This window comes from Erpetoichthys calabaricus, chromosome 12, assembly GCF_900747795.2.
Source record: "Erpetoichthys calabaricus chromosome 12, fErpCal1.3, whole genome shotgun sequence".
NCBI classification, from domain to species: domain Eukaryota; kingdom Metazoa; phylum Chordata; class Cladistia; order Polypteriformes; family Polypteridae; genus Erpetoichthys; species Erpetoichthys calabaricus.
The window spans coordinates 89,514,316-89,531,925 of NC_041405.2; the positions used below are offsets into that span (position 1 = coordinate 89,514,316).

General features: G+C 34.9%; 1 protein-coding gene across 6 annotated transcripts in view; it reads left to right on the plus strand.

The window, feature by feature from the left end:
- dlg3 (discs, large homolog 3 (Drosophila)) overlaps positions 1-17,610 on the plus strand; it is a 380,072-nt gene that overhangs the window by 326,844 nt on the left and 35,618 nt on the right. For all 6 annotated transcript variants that reach the window (XM_051934943.1, XM_028815836.2, XM_051934945.1 and 3 more), the window contains 2 exons: positions 4,410-4,524; positions 11,909-12,085. In XM_051934943.1, coding sequence (XP_051790903.1) covers positions 4,410-4,524; positions 11,909-12,085 — 292 coding nt within the window. The remainder of the gene's footprint in view (positions 1-4,409; positions 4,525-11,908; positions 12,086-17,610) is intronic.

The following is a 17,610-nucleotide window of genomic DNA, read 5'->3' on the forward strand; positions in this document are numbered from 1 at the left end:
AGCAGATTATGGCCATGTGGCATGATTCCCAGAGTATGCTCGGGGTCACAAGATCCTTATTGTTGAGCACCCGAGCAGCTGGACCAGGCAAAGGGCATGCCCCAGTAAAACCTGGCTGTGGCAGATAAGGTGGTCCTTTCTGGGAGGTGGAACTGAACCGCATATCTGCTTGTGAGGTTGCCAACCAGGATCCCTAGCTGTTTCATTGTGTGGTGGATGTGGCAACGTGCTGTACCAGCGCAAGCTTCCTAACCTGACCTGAACCCTGAAACTGTCACACTGGAGATCACTACTGTACCTTTACCTCCTTCTGACTTAACATACTGTATTACCTAAGGAATAGAACTTCCCTAATTTTTCTAAAACAGCTCAACTGCTGATATCTAAACTTTCAGTTACTACATCAGCATTCTGAGCGTCTCCCTCTAACAAATTTACTCTAAATAAAAAGAACATACTCTTTACATGCATGCTTTCCTTCACACCAATACATCATTTATGCTCCCATCTCCAACAACCTTGGCATTGGATTGAGCTCCTCCTAACACCTTTACCACCCACACACTGCATGGCCATACTGGTGGTCTTCCACACCTTCTATTCCTTCACTACAAATAACACTTTTGGTATTTGCTGCATTTTAAGCCTTTCGCTTCTAGTTTTCTATTTCAGTATCATCTCCTATTGCAATTCGTAATTTACTACTAAATCTGTTACATGTAAGAGGTCCAATGGTAATCCTTCATGCACTTCTCTTATCACTGTTTCCATTACTGTCTTAAAAACAACACAACTTTCTCTACCCCATCTGGTGCCCTGACCACCATTTGTGATTCTTCATACAATGATATGATGCAGATATTTACAAGATCTCTATCTACCTGGCGATCCCAGATTTCCCAGATGTTCATATACATAATACATCCCCATTCTCTTTGATTTGTGCTTTTCCTACTTTTGCTAACAACAAAGATCACATCTGCTTTTCCTTTCCCCAATTGTAAAACCAATCTGCATTTCACTTTCACTTGATCTGGGATTCTTTTTCACTAGTACTCACTCCGCCACCTTCATGAACTGTTCTGTTTGCTTGATATGACATATACTCCTGTGGATTGCTCTTTTCTTTGCATACTGGATGATCATGCTTCTTTTATAATTTTGTTCAGGAATCTTCCCGTCACACACACTTGTGTTACTAGGGTCTGCCAACCATTCAACTTTAGGACCTTTCACTGCCTTCAACATTTCTGACACCATTCTAGTTTGGACCACTGATTTACCTGTTTTCCTCTTTTTCACTACTTTTTGTAACACCCCTAACCCCCCCCCCCCCCCACCCCACACTTTTCCAAAACTTACAGCTCACTTTTTCTATTTTCTCACTTCATGTGTCATTGTCCCGTTTGTACTCCTCATTCAGTAATCCCATTACTATTAGTTACTGTAATGCTCCCTTCAGCATTTTAATTCATTTCCCACCAATTACCAGTGCTTGAAAGTTGTTTTTGAAATGGGGAGTGGGTAATTAAAAGGGTGAATTTCAGACCCAGGTTGGGAATAGTGATGAAGGGGTGACATTCAGAAACTCTGTTTAAAAAGCATTTTGTATTCATATTTGAGGCATTGTTTAATGTCATAACTTCTTTATGAAATTTACAGTAGTTTTTTATACAATTCTGAGCAGATTCAGTCTTTCAGATATATTTCTGCAATTTTAACTTCATATAATTAACTTTTATGTTGCATGTAGAAATTTGCTCTATTTAGCAAAAAAGCCAGACTTGCCTATGGGGAAAATGTGTAATAAAATATCATAATCAAAAAATAATCTACAGAATGTAAAATAAAATATGCTAATAAAAGTGTGTATTTAAAATTTTTTTTTCTCATCCATACCATACTGTTTTTCCTGTCGGAGTTTAATTTTCTGTGGCTTTAAGACAGTTGAGCAGTGATAAGGCTATAAGTGTGAATGTAATTAAGAAATTTGAGATATTGAAACATGGTTAACATATTTGAAGTTACGTGGCACAGTAGTGTGCAATTATTAGCACTGCCAAGTGCTATAGATCCAGCATACTATATAAAAGTCCAGCATTTATTTGTCTGCATGGTGTTTGCATGCACTCAATTTGTCTCTGTGCTGTTTTTCAAGGTACTGTAGTTATCCTCCCTCATTCTCAAAGCCATGCAAGTTTGGTTCAATGGTCCCAGTGCATATGTGAGTGGATTCTGTGACAAACTGGTACCCTGTCCATGCTCCTTTCCTGCATTCTGCTGAGTGCTGCCAGGACAGTCCCTTGCTCCCTGTTACTATGAACTGGAGTAACAGGGTTTGAGAATGACTAGGGCTATTATTAGTTTCTCTGTGAACATAACGCATTTTCTTTGAGATTACCATGAACGTTTGACAAAACCAAAGGATGTTTCTTTAGACCATAAGTGAAAAATAAAGATGAATTGTGCTATCATAAGGAAAGGTGTCCTACAGAGTCTTGTTTCTTAGCTGAAATGTTTATTTTCAGAGTTAGGCAGCCTTGGCCATTGGTATATCTGCCACCATATTTCTTGAAAGTTATCCTTGAGCTCTTCTTGTATGTGTCACTGAATTTACTTTACACATTCAGGTTTAAAGGCAGTCAGTCCACAATAAACTTTTAAAGAAATGGCAATAGTGTGTCTCAATGAAGCTACAAATTGACAATGGCCAGTTTGTCATAAAGGAGCGAAACAACTAAATATGAATTCACTAAACAATCTGAGTAAATTTCTGGAATTTTTTCGATTTTAGCACAAGAATATTCAAACCTCAATTTCAGTCTTCTTTTAATTTATTCTAAATTTGTGTATATTTACAAAATATAATTAGGGTTGGTCTGTAAAACTATTAAATCTTTTCTTTGTAATTTTTTCAGTTAAATAAAGTTTCATTTGAATTAACATATCACAGATTTTTGTTTTTATTGCATTTCGGAAAATGTCTCAATGTTTGTGGAATTGGGAATGGGTATGTGTGTGTGTTTGTTTGTGTTACAATACATACAATGGTAGGTAGGTAGGGTCTTTTTTTCTTTCAGAAAATCATTACTACTATTTTGAGTTTTGTATCTCAAGTGCCAAGGCATTATTTATAAGTTTTTGTGTACTTCAAAAAGCAGGATTGTTAAAATGGGTGAACAGGTAAATTATATAGTAATGCCAGCTTTCAGGGAAGAACAGTGTTGTACTGGATATACTGCCTTATATCTGATGTTTCTGTGACTGGAAGAAGTTGGTTCAGTTGATAATGAATAGATTGCTGACAGATCGCAACATTCACAGATTCATTTGTGCACAGAACTGTCCTAACATAGCTGTCTAAGCCAAGTCTCCTCCAAAGCAGCATTTGCTGCAAATTCAAAGAGTGAACTGTATAGGTCAGGGGTAGGCAACGTCGGTCCTGGAGTGCCGCAGTATGTGCAGGTTTTTGTTCCAACCCAGTTCCTTAACGAGAACTCAATTATTGCTGATGAAGCACATATTGCTTAAGTGACATTTTGATGCTTCATTTTAGTGGTCTCGCTTGTTAAGGTTCTCCAACCTTAATTGCTTATTTCAATCTTAAACTGCTGCATTCAGTGTTTTAATTGCTCCTTATTAGCAATAAGATGTAAAAGACAAAGCAGCCAGCAGTTCTCCAGCTAGCTTTTTTCCAATTACATCTGTGTGTGTTCATCATGCACGGTTTGATTTAATAAAACACTTAATAGAAAAATGTGACAGACTGAAAATGATCTGTTTTAGGCTTCATATCATTTGGATGATATCCTTGGAAAGGAAAAAAATCTACGATACAAGAGCCTTACATTGCACAGACTAACAAGCCATAAAATTAAATAAGGTCTGAGATTGGCAATGATTGGTTTCTAATTAAGCAATTGGGTTGGAATGAAAACCTGTAGCCACTGCGGCTCACCAGGACCGACGTTGCCTACCCTTGGTATAGGTGGTTGAATTTGTATGAAAAAAAAGTATTGTTCTTTAAAAAAAAAGTAGGTTTTTTTTTTTTTGTTTTTTTTTTTACTGTAGTATTAAGGTTTTCGTGTTAGAAAAGAAACTTGCTTTCATTTAGAAGGCAAACTATTAACAATTTAGTGCAGCTTACAGCAATGATGCTACTTTCTGACAAAACCTGTCATTGTATTTGACTGAAGTGATGTGTATTGGTTTTTGCTGGGTGATATGATTTATAGCACAATGTACATCTGTGGGCTTTCCCCCAAAACCAATAATGCTCATTCCATCAATCAAATGTATTTTACTGTATTTAAATTACTGAATATTTTAGAAGGGATTGTAGGGCAAACTTTGTTCCAAATGGAGGTAATGATTATTTGGTCCATGTCTTCTGCTTCTTTCTCTTACAGAATACAGTCGTTTTGAATCCAAAATTCATGATCTGCGAGAGCAGATGATGAACAGCAGTATGAGTTCAGGATCAGGTTCTTTACGAACCAGTGAGAAGCGGTCTCTCTATGTCAGGTAACTCTGTCTCTCTCTAATCTATTTTCATATTGTACATACAGAGTTAAAAAGTCTGTCGAGTTTATGAACTGGGTGTATGATAACTGTGCTTGCAAATAAGAATTCTATATTCTATTTTTACTTGAATTTAAGTTCTGGTTTTGGGTGGGGAAAGGCATCAGAATTTCCCTGGTATCTATCAATATTAACTATAAGCTTAATTAAAAAAAAAATCTCCTTTTCTACTTTAAGATATGTTTGTTAATTTCATGTACTGCTTGCCATTCAATTAGAGCTAAAATTAATTTTATTAAATCTTGATTCACTAATTAGGGATTCCAAAATGTACTTTTCTAAGTTTGTGCTAATGTATTACAAAATACTGGGCATGTCCACATTCCTGAAATATTTGAATGTAAATATTTTTATTTTTTTGTCTGGGAACATTCCAAATGTCTACATGAAAATGCTTAAAGGAAAAAAATCAATTTTATTAATGGTAAGGTTAATGTTTAACTTTACCAGTGTGACTGGTACTCTGAACACTTACTTTTGTCAAACCATTTTAAACTGTTCATGTCAATTAATAATAATAATATAATTTATATAGCACCTTTTCCAAAAGCAGACATTTATCTTACAAATCATTTTGTTCTTTTAAGCTCTTGAAGTTTAATTGCCAAGTTTAATAACATCAGATTTATAATGACAGAATTGTGAATTCTCAAGCTTATTAAATCTGCTTTAGCAGCACTGGGTACAATGCACGAGCCTTGGACCCGATTCCAGTCCATTGCAGGGCCCAGTCATACATGAATGCATTGGGAAAGTTTATAACAACATTTAACCTAACATTTCATAGCTTTGGGGTGAGGAACTCCACAACTGTGGATGTGGGTTGAAGCAGGACATTATATTTTTAAACCAGCATCGTTACCCACTATACCATTATACAGTTTATTGCAAGAGTTCAAAATAAATTACGGAAGAAATTTCCCATTTTTGTTTTCTCATTTGATAGGCATTTTTTTATGAATGCAAACATTAAAAAGGTCCTGAATCCCTAATATTGATTTTTTTTTCCAGTATAGAGTTAACTGTAGTGTGCCTTTTTAAGTTTACATTTTTATGCCTATATAATTTTGAAAACATTTAAGTTTTTTTGCTTGTGCAATAAAATGTTTTATACAAGAAGAGTTTGAAATTGTAGATAACCTAAACTTTTAGGTAGTGGTAGCAAGTGTATTCATACATCCAGCAATTACCAGAATTATCAACTCTTGATAACATAAAACCTGATTAACATAAAGAGCATAGATACTAGGTGTATATTCTATGCACAAAAAGTATGTAAATTATAGTCCATTATTCCAATTATTATAGGTGTTTTTGCCAATGGAGGTGTTTTGAAATGTGTAACCATGATTAACCTCAGTTTGTTGTTAAAGAAAATTAAACAAAATGAAATATTGAGTGAAATTCTGATTATTTAAAAACGGCCTATTTCTTGAACATTTTTTGACTTGCTGTCTTGACCAGGTTAAAAAAGGTACAGCAAAGAGCATGCAAGTATATCTGGTTGTATTGTTCCCCGAGGAAAATTATAAGGAAGAGAAAAATTGTCACATTTAAAGAACTATAATATCTGGTCGTTTCTTGGCTAAGAATTTTCCAAAACAACGTTACATGGTACATTGATTTCAACAGGCAATTTGGAAGGGTTTATATAAAAAAAAAAAGTCTGTTTTGATGAAAAGAAACTAATGCAAAAGTGGTGGTGTATCTTAAATTCTTTTAAAGTAAAAATCATGTTGATATCCTGTGTTCTGGAGATCTTAAGGTTAAAAGCCACAAAGGTTCAGTGAAAGAGGCAACTGTTAGTGAGGTTGTGTCTGGGTTTTTTTTTTTTTTTTTTTTCCCCCTAGATGTTTAAATATTGGGAGGAAAAAAAAGCATTTTATTAGCCTGTACTGCAAGTTAAACTATACCAGAAACAGCTGCAAGGTTTTGTAGAGAGATGCAATGGTTATAGTGTGATGTTCTAACAGACAAAAATATTGAATTGAATGCATATGTTATATACAGTATTAATATATATTAATATAATATAATATAGGGATCTAGAGATGTTAGAAAGGGCCATACTAAGTACTTGACATGTAATTCAGGAATTTATGCATGTTGGTTTCATAAGAAAGTCTATTGCCTGTTTGATATTTTAAGGTTTCAATTCTCTTGTTTTATTAAAAATACATAACTGTACTCTGATTTTTATGACTGTCCAATTAAAAATGTGTTAGGCAAAGTAAGGGAATATTAAAATTTGCATTTACAAAGTGGTTAATAAAGGGTTAATACATTTTGATATTTCTTAACATTTAGTGGAAATGTGTTAAATATTATTTTTCCCATGAAAGAGAAAAAAGCTGCATAAACTGCTGCGCTCCACCTCTGCCAATGTCACATTTGTTTTCTGTCACAGGTACTGGGTACCTTTTTAAATTCACACTAAGCAGCTGATAACCATGCAGTATTTCAGTGATTATATCTAAATCTCTGGCCTGACATTAAGTGTGTTTACATTATTTTGGGTCAGGATCACTTTGTCCTGGTATGCAGTCACCCTAAAGCTGATGTCTTATGACAACACTTCTCTTGCAATATTTCAGTTACATAATTCATTTACATAATCTTAGCAAGTCAGGAGAAGTTGCATAGTGTGACATACCCAGCGACTTACTCCAACTGACTTTGTCTTAAGTCACAGGGGTAGGCACCTTACGTCATTGCGTAATTTAATGACGCGTCCGTCACGTTCTGATGTCTGTTCAACTGTAAATTTTCCCATCCATTTTCCAAACCTGGTTCTAAATCTTAATGGAATAGGGATTCTGTGATTTCTACGTGATGATCTCTGCAATGTAAGCTCCAATTCAGCACAGAACTCCAAGAGAATGGCTGTAGGACATCTAAATCGACTTATAAGCCAGTCATCATCACTAAAAAGAACACACATAACATTCACAATATGTAAATGACAGAAAACATTGTGTTTTTAAGTTTGTTAGTCTATGTTTGTTGAATGTAGCAAAATAATCACTCTTCTTTTAAAAAGTTAAGAAATGTACGCATAATATGACAGGGTGCGAGTTAGTTAACTGATTTTAAAGTTGAAACGTGTTCAGTCATTTGCTTCATCAAATATACCTATATCACATTTCTCTTTTTTAAATATTTTGTCACAGTGTAATGTCTGAAGTGGACATACTTAGACTGTCACACCACTGTTTGTACAGGCAGGCACAAGCCACATTTACACAAACTACCATTTTAGTCATTCATTGCTGACTTCCGAGGATCTGTATTCGTGACAGGATTATCTTTCGGGCATGTAAAAGAGGAAAATGCTGTAGAAAAAATATACAAGTTGAAAAAACCACTCTCAAGATACATTTGAAACAGTAAACTACCCTGTAATTGAAATTGTATTTCTCTGTGTTTTACGGCTTGGCGACATGCAAGTGAGACCTGCTTTGGGCCGGACAAATTATTCACTGATCCACCTATCCTCTTAACCCTCTTATCCAGATAAAGACAAAGTACCAGTACACAAAGTGTGAGCACATAGACCTGCACAGACACACATGCACACACATCAGAGTACAGTGTAACATTGTCAGTTTAACTAATCCACATGTGTTTGGTCTGTGAGTGAAAACTGGAGCAAATCCAAACGTGGAGTACCTGGGACACGAAACCCAGACTGTTTTACTATAAGGCAGCAGTACTACCACTGTGTCACCATGCACCTAATTTATTTATATTAACTGTGGCATTAAAAATTGAGGAAAAATAACCTTTGAGACTTATTTTTAGTAACATCCTTATTTAGATGCATCTTCCAAATACTAGTAATACCTTGCTTTCGCATTAACTGAAGTTTCATCTTCTGTGTTCTCCAATGGTTTGAAAGTAAAGATGTCATTTAGGAACATGGCCAAATTTTATATGGTGATTAAGTCATGAATATTCAAAAGGTCGTTCTGAAGCCATACATGGTTATTGAGGGGGTGGTGACAGAAAGTAGCTAAAAGCACATGCATGAGGATATAGTTTTAAGTTGATTGGAGATTTATAAAGAAACTTGGTGTGGGACCTAGCATATATACAGTTTCATAAATCAGATTTTTTTTTCTTGAGTGCGTACTGCTGTTTTTGTAGCTTAAACAACATTTTAGTGTGGAAAATAAGCAAGGTTTTGTATATGAGGCCCCTGAAGAGCAGCATTTGTTTCTCTAAAAAAATAAAACCTGTCCCAGCCTGCCCCACATATTATCCAGTTTGGCCCGAGAATGACTATATAAAATTGCACATTTAATTTTAAGAAGTTAGGTGTTTCTGAGCTTTGACATTAGTCTGCTTTTGTGTTTCAACCCAGGTGGAATTGTTTTTTGCTGCAGGGTACCTTGCTTTTAGTCAGTCAGTCTCTCTCTCAGTACAATTAATTCTCTCAAAAACAAGCTCACATCAACTCAAGCGAAAGGATTTTTGTTTAACGTGTTAGTGCCTTTTGAGCCTTTAAGTGTTTGATGGCCACTGTTTTAATAAAGAGAACTTGCATGTAACCTGAATGAAAAGGAAAGAATCCAGAGTATAGAAATAAGGTGATGAAGTGAGCTAGTAAATATCTAACTTAAGTAGTAAGCTACATCAGTTGACTCTTGGGAAAAGAAATCAAAATCTTATTAACCTATATTTATAGTGCAAAATCGAGGTTATTCAAATTCTGTATTTGTATATAAAATAATCTATTTTTTCCAGAAGTTGCCAAAATGAGGACATGCTCAGATCATCTGAAACATTCAATTGTGTATTTCAGAGTACATTTATAGTATATGAGACCGATCATAATCTACTGCCTTGAACTGATTTGGATGCATGCTGTGTAGTGAAAGGGATCAGATCATCTGAATACTATCATTTGAATGTATGCTGTGATTATACTGTACATTGAAAAAGAGATGACCGACACCTAGCAAATCAATGAACTTAACCTGCAGCATACATCAGTTGTCTTCCTCTTTTTTGTTGTGCCTTTTTGTCAGCATATATAGATTCCAACTTTTTAGGTAGTAGAGTACAGTAGTTATGCTTTAACAATACTCTTATTTTTTTCAGATATGTTTTACACCCCTTATCTAGTAGAACTCGATAACCACAGCATTTTTATAACCAGTCTGCTTGTATAGGTGTTTAGAAATTTTGTTTCCATAACTAACATATTGCTGTATTTGAAATTACACTTTTAATTGTACAAATGTAAACATGTTGATTAAAAGAACTTCTGTACTGTAGTAATACATTTGCATAAATGATTCCATTAATTACTCCAGTCCTAACTATAAATGTAACTGAGAAGAAAAATATCCTAGATTTCAAAAACTTTTTTTCTCTTTAAACAGATTAATTTAATTTGCAACACCTTTTGCATAAGTCAGTATTTAATATCCTGCCTTACCACTTTTTTATTGAAGTTGCCACTGCCAGCTGCTTCTCAGAGTAGTGTCGCTGACCTGAGGATAGGATATGGGTTTTCCTACATCTCTGGAAGTAAATTGTGTGCTTATTTCATTATGGAATGTGTTTAAATCTGTTCATAATGCAGTACCTGGAGCTTTCTCTTTTCTCTTAAAAGCATACTGTGGTTTAAGAATGGGTAATACAGGGAGACTCTGAGAGGGGAGGACGTTGCGTGACTCTCCAGTCTTTGCTCAAGCCCACTGCTTGTACAGCTGCAAATGTATACCAATGTAGAGGATTATCAAGATGTTTTATAAAATGTGGAGACCTTGTGGAATTTTGCTGTGTTAAAGCGTGCATTTGAGAAATCTGATTATTTCCTCATGACTCTGTATACACACAAAAGGTATAGTCAAAAACAAGCCAAACTTTATTTTATTAAATATTGCACAGAAAAGAAGATGGCTGTGTCAGTGTGCATTGCCACAGAATGGTAGAAATACAGTAGTATAAAATTGTCTACCAAATGGCATTTAAGTGTGTTTGTTGCAAATAAGCACCGTCTCATTCAGCAGAAGATGGCCAGCGTCTCTGGATAGCTCAGAAAGGGCAACTCATTGTCTGCAACAAATGAAAAAGCAACTGCTATTATGTATCATGTGATCATGGAGATTATGAGCAGCTCTCTGTAAAAGTCCTCCTTTGAATCTCTTGCCCTAAACATACATTTTTATATAACTTTATTCTATTCTCAAGCATTTAAAGTCCAAGTAAAGTGCTTCCACACTTTGCACAAAAAACAGCAAAAACAGTAAAATCTAGTGCTTGCAATGTTTGATCTCCATTATCACATAATTACCTACTGTAATTCCAATCTCCACCCATGTATTCATTATATTGTTAATCAACATATATTTTGTGAAACAAGATGGTTTTTATTTATATAAAATGTTGAAACTCCTTGTAGATTATATCTCCATATATTTATAATAAAACTCCTTGTAGATGATTTTTTATGCAGAAAACTTTTATATTACATATAGCAGTTTATTATTCAAATAAAATGGTTAACTCATAACTAGGTCTTCCTGAGAGTTGCATTTACACACAAGGAATTGGAACAAAGGAACAAAGCTGTTGACAGTATTCATATGTTGGTATTTAAGTTGTAGATTTTTGCATAATGAGTGTTCTCACTAATATTCTCAAATAAAACATGAAGCTCAGTATTACTCAACAAATCAATAACTGGAAATTTATCATAATTGTGAATATTTAATTTTTAGGAAACATGAGTTTAAAAAAAATTGTATACACGAAAGCCTGGACTGAAACATAAAGATGTTTTGACATGTGAAAACCAGATAATCATTAATTATTTTCCATGTATTAATAGGCTAATTCATGATAATGTAAAACTTACATTTAAATTAATTTCAAAAAGTATTGTAATAAAGATCATTATAATGTTTATATTTTAATGACTTAAAACAAACTGTGCTTTTCTTAATTATAAATTATAATTTAAAGTGCAGTCTACTAAAACCTAAAATGTCTCAAGTTTTCTATTAATTGAATTTATTTAGTTTTTTTGAGTGCATACAAGTCCACTGCCATTGTGAATTAATTTTAGAAATAAGACAATACTTTATGTGACACTGGGCATAGTAAGCTGTTAAATATTTATTTCTAGAGGAGTATATAATTTGTAATTATAACAGTTTAGCAAGCCAAATAAGTTTAAATTTCATGAACTTTTACAGTTGTTCACATCACATGAATAAACAATATATTTTAAGACTATCCAATCGGAATGTACCTCTGTTCTCTGGGCAGCAAGTCTGGAGTGAGGTCTGTTTACCGTTTCTTTCATTTTCTGCAGGGCCCTGTTTGACTACGACCGGACACGAGACAGCTGCCTGCCCAGCCAGGGACTTAGCTTTTTGTATGGAGATATTCTGCATGTCATCAATGCTTCTGATGATGAATGGTGGCAGGCCCGACTTGTTACTCCACATGGGGAGAGTGAGCAGATCGGGGTCATTCCCAGCAAAAAAAGGTACCCTAGCCTTTTGATACACACAATGAGGGTATGTGTATGTTGTCTGTAGTGGTGGAAAGGGGTTTGCGCTTCGTTCCACCCTGCTGTTGTCAACTTTGTGTCTGGTTAAATGACATTTTCACCAAAAACAATTACAGCAGAAGTAGGGTAACTAAGCATTTTTAAAAACATAAATGTATATGTTTGCTAGTGATTACAGTAAATTATTGTTGCTTGCTCATCCTTCTACAAGATATAAATTGCCAGCATATTGGATCTGACATCATGGTCTTTGGTAAAACAAAGTGTGGCACACTTGTTATGCATTTAAAAAAAGAAAAAATAAATAATAAGAGACAATTACAAAAATCATAATTCTAATAAAATTTGCCAAAGATGTATGAAATATACTTGTTGCCAGATTTTCTTGGAGCACTGTTTGTTACAATAAAACTTTTAGGGTTAAGGTGTAATAATGCTTATAGAAAACTTTGATTCATAGTTTCCATTTGTTTCTTGTCTTACTGTATTTGTGCCATTGTGGAGCTTTTTTTGCCTCAAAATGTAATTATGCAGGTCTCTTTCATTACTCATTTTAATGTCTTTTTTTTTTTTTTTTGGTTTGGTGGTTTGTTTTTTTTTGAAAATGCTGACAATGGATTGTTTTTATATACAAAGTTCAAAAGTTTGCAATTGCTCAATGTTAATTTTTTGTTAGAAATTAATATTTTTTTATCACTGTACTATTAAATTGATTTATGTCACTTTACCTGCTTTATTAAACAGAGTATCAGGTTTCAGTTGTGATAACATAATTACAAAAGATTTCTCTAATAACCTATTACCATTTAAACACATTTGATTTAGGGGGAGTTCACCAACAGGAAAATGTTGAAAATGTGGCTTTGCAATGATATGTGGATAATACATTATAGATCAGTTATTTCAAACAGTAATAGCCATTTACAACAATTGCAATGACTATTTTTAAATCAGTTTTATGATACCTTGATAATAAAAGTATTGTGTATTTGGATGATGCCAAACCTTTAGAGTGAATGTGTATGTATATAAAGTGTGTGTGTGTGTGTGTGTGTAAGAGTGTTTGTATGTATGCATGTGTGTATATGTGCTACATATCCCTGATTAACTTTTTGCAGACAACCTAATTGACGTAGGGCCTATGAAAAAATACAAACTGTTTGAAAAGTGATTGTAAGCATAAGAAAATTAGAAAACCATAGTGACATTTCTCATTTAATAGTTGGAACTAGTCATCTTAGCACTGTTTTTAAGACAGAAATATCATAACACAGATGATAACCTGTCTGACCACAAGTCATCTGCATTGTGGTTCAAGTGCTGCCTATATCCTTTTTATTCTTGATCAAATTTACAAAAATAGTCATTCCTTGCTTTTCATGGCTGTGCTTATTCATGGATTGGCCCAAAATAAATGACTTTCTCTATTACCATGTTTTTCAACATCCTATTTACATTCTGCCAGTGGTGTGCATTCTTGCCTTTGGTAGCATTTTGCCATTTTTGTTTTTCATTCAGGTGCTTGCATCTTTTATTAAATATAGGGCTTAAACATGTTCCTAATCCTTGCATGAATTTGCATGCACCTGAAAAGGCCAGGAAGGTGAAGATTCTTGGGGAGAATGTGTCACTTGTTAATATAATAAAAGCAGGACACTTATTCAGTACACATCTACAACACACAGACATGAAGGCATCTGTGGTTCAGTACATTTATATATAAAAAAAAAAATCAAATTTATGAAAGTTTTGCTGCTACTGTGGCAAAAACTGCAATTATGATGCTTCGAGTGTAACAGAAGGCTGGAGCTTGTTCTAGCAGGACCAGGTTTAAAATAAATAAACAACCCTGGATGGGACACCAGTCCATTAGAGTACATACACTCACACAGAGCTAATTTGGAATTGCCAATTCACTTAACATGCACTGTGTTATTAAACACAAGGACCAGAAATGGAACAAGTTGTTTGTGGTGTGTGGTTCCTGGTGGGAGTTAGTCTAATAAAAGGCATTATACTGTGACCATATAAGCAATGCCCCAAAGGTAAAACCTTCAAAGGTACCAAGTTGACAGTTTTTGGTGCCCTGGGGCAACATTTCCACAAAAGGTACACACTAAGAGGTCATGATGATCCACTCCAAAGCTGATAGATTCTGATAGAAACACCATGTTCTCCCTATAGTGTGTGTGTGTACGTGTGAGAAAGGAAATAAACACACTATATTTGAGATCATGCTTTCTCCCTTGGCACTTTGCTGGAAGTACACAATTTTTTCCCTGTTCAGTTCTTATAACAAAACATTAAATATTTTTTGATAAAGCCACAAAACAATATAGAAAAAGCCATAATATGTACATTAAAACATTATATACTGTTTAAGGTTTTTAGCGCTGCTACTAGTGATAAAACAAGAACGTTTTAATACAATTCAGATTAAGCTATTTAAACCTGAGGACAGTGGACAATGGGGGAATAAAATTAATTTCCACTGTCCACAGATTCAAACTAAAAATATTCCTCTGGGGAGCCAGCAGTTATTGTGGAGGCAGGAAAATGCCCTCCCATCTTTTTCCCTGAATTGAACAGATAAAAATCCTGCATGCAGTTTTACTGCAAAATATAATATCGAGGAGTATTCCCTCCAACATCCACTGATTTAAGAGGTTTCTTCAGTGACAATCAGCAAACTAATAATAAACTATTGCTTCATTAACAGTCTCAAAATATAACATTTTGTTGTGTGTGTGTGTTAAATATTAATTTTAATCAAGAACTAATTAAATATAGCAGGTTGGAAAATGACTGACTAAATATTGTTTGTTTGTTAACATAAGAACAATACACCATTAAACTTCATGTTTAGATATATAGTGGTGTGTAGTGTACAGTGCTTGTATCTACAATACTATGCATTTTTATAAGGGTTATTGTTCCCTGTAAAGTTAAAATAATAGTAAGCATGTACAGCTAAGTTTGCTTTTTGCACAATGTTTTTGACTAATATATCAAATAAATTGTGTAGCCTTCAAATATACAGCTACAGTATATAATTACACATTAAAGGTAATATTTTTGTCATATTTTTATGTGTATAAAAGAGGTCAGCAAGTTTCTAAGAAAACAGTGCTAAATTCTTTTGGAATTCCTTCATTTGGAATCAAGAATTTGTCCCTTTACAACATTCCAATGTTCCTTAAAATATATACAAATTAATTTTTCAGCAGAGTTGCTGTATGATGTTTAGACATGCAAACCACATTTTCACTCTGAGGTCAAATCAAAGTGCTTTCAATACTGTTTGAGGAAGCGTTTCAAGTTGTTAGCAAAACCCTCCTGGTTGAACTCCGTTTTCATAGTAATTATTACTAATCTCTTATTAGTATTATCACAAAATTGCAATTCTTTCAATCTACTTTACTTTAGTTTTTCAAACTTTTTAGAACAATTTTGACAAGAAAAAGCTATTTGACTGAACAAATTTATCAGTTCTATCCACCCAATGTTGAGTTTTGAAGGTCCACAAAGTAATACTGTCTACCACACTACACACTGCTTTGTAGCTTAATCTATGTGTCTATAGTTCTTTGAGTGAGGAGAAAGTTTTTAACTTTTTTGCAAAATATACCCTTAAGAGGTTTCCATGTTCTTGTTGATAAATGTACTTCATTCATATCCGTCATGATTTAAAAAAATAAAAAAAAATAAATAAAAAAGTCTTCCCATGTATTTGCTTAACACTAGAATTACCAGTGCCTACGAAAAAACTCGTAGATCTGGCCCACCTTAAATCCGTTTGCACTTCTCCCTCGGCGTCTTTTGTCCTATAAATGTGCCGATTAAGACAAGCAACAAGCAGCCTGCTATTTCATCCCCCACCGCTGCAGAACGTGCACAAAGTTCTTCCAGCTCATGCCTTGATTGATTATCTGGGAGTGAAGTGGTGGAGTTTTAGAGTGGAAATAATAGATTGTTACTTGGAACACATGCATTTCATGTGTGTTCCGTTTCTACAATAATCCGTGTAAACACTATAGCTAAGTTTCCATCCAGTTTTTTGCGACGTTTTGTTATCGACAAACAGAATATACGTAAAAAAAATGTGCGAAATTTGCTGTCTCCAGCCTGTTTCCATCAAACTGGCTTTTTATCGATAAAATGGTGTGCGTGATGACGTCATCCCCCCCCAAAACGAACTGTCGCATAACTTTTGTTGTATCGCGAAAAAAATCTGCCCTTGAGCCGTTTCCATACATAATTTTGTGTATGTCGCAAATTATCTACCTTTTGTTTTCCACGTTACACCCCCTCCACTAAACAAAGAAATGGAGAGATTATTCAGACAGTTTTTTGAAATTTGCCAGCTTACTGTTATTTCAGTTTCACAAATAATTGGAATTGTACATAATATCCGAAGACGACAGCAGAATGAAGCAGTTGCTTGTCTGAATAGCCCTAGAGCTCGAAGAAAGTACCCCAGTGCGACGAAACCCACGGGTATGGGAGAGACGATGGAATAAGACCTTCTGGGAGGAGGTGGTGGAGAGACACTTAACAGAAAATCTCTGGCTGCAACATTTTAGAATGACACGGCCGACGTTTGACATGTTGTGTGGATTCATCAGTCCTGATGTTGCGCCCATCACAGGTTGCCACCGACCACCGGTTCCAACCCAAAAGCGGATTGCCATCGCCCTTTACAAGCTGGCAACCTGTGCCGAGTATAGAGTAGTTGGAGAAACTTTCGTGGTTAGTAAAACTACCGTCCATCGATGTGTATATGCTGTGTGCACCGCTATTAAAGAAAAATTAATGCGGCGTTATATCAGACTTCCGACTGTAGCGGAGGCCAATGAAATTGCATACCGCAATTCCTTGGTGTATCTTGTGCCACAGATTTACGGTGCGCTGGATGGCACGCATGTGCCTATTCTTCCCCCGACGGAAGGCTACCGCGATTACATTAATCGCAAAGGGTGGCCATCTATTGTTCTCCAGGCCCTTGTTGATGACAGGTGCATGATACGAGACATTTGCGTTGGCACTCCTGGAAGTGCCCATGATGCAGCTGTGTTTGCAGCATCGGATCTGTACAGGTGAGCCTACCTTTCAACATCCCTTCACAGTGCGATAACAACTGAATTAACCTGCTTCCCTTAAGGTTTTTAATTAAAACTGAAATTTGAATTAATACAAAATAACGACGTTTAATCAAAAAAAAAACTCTCTTCATCAGACCATGCGAGCCGCTCCGCCATTCTCGTTTTGATTGCACGTGATGAAAATGTGACACATTTATTTGCGTTAAAGCCCTTTTTTCCGACAAAAACTGTTTCCAATGTAGTTTTTGCGACATCTGAAGTATCGACATGGAATTTATGCGCTAAAGTTAAACGGAAAAATATTATGTCGACATGTACAACATTTCATCGATAATTAGCATTTCCATCAGCTATATCGGTAAAAAATTTGAAGCGCTAAATATTTTTTCGCAAAAACTC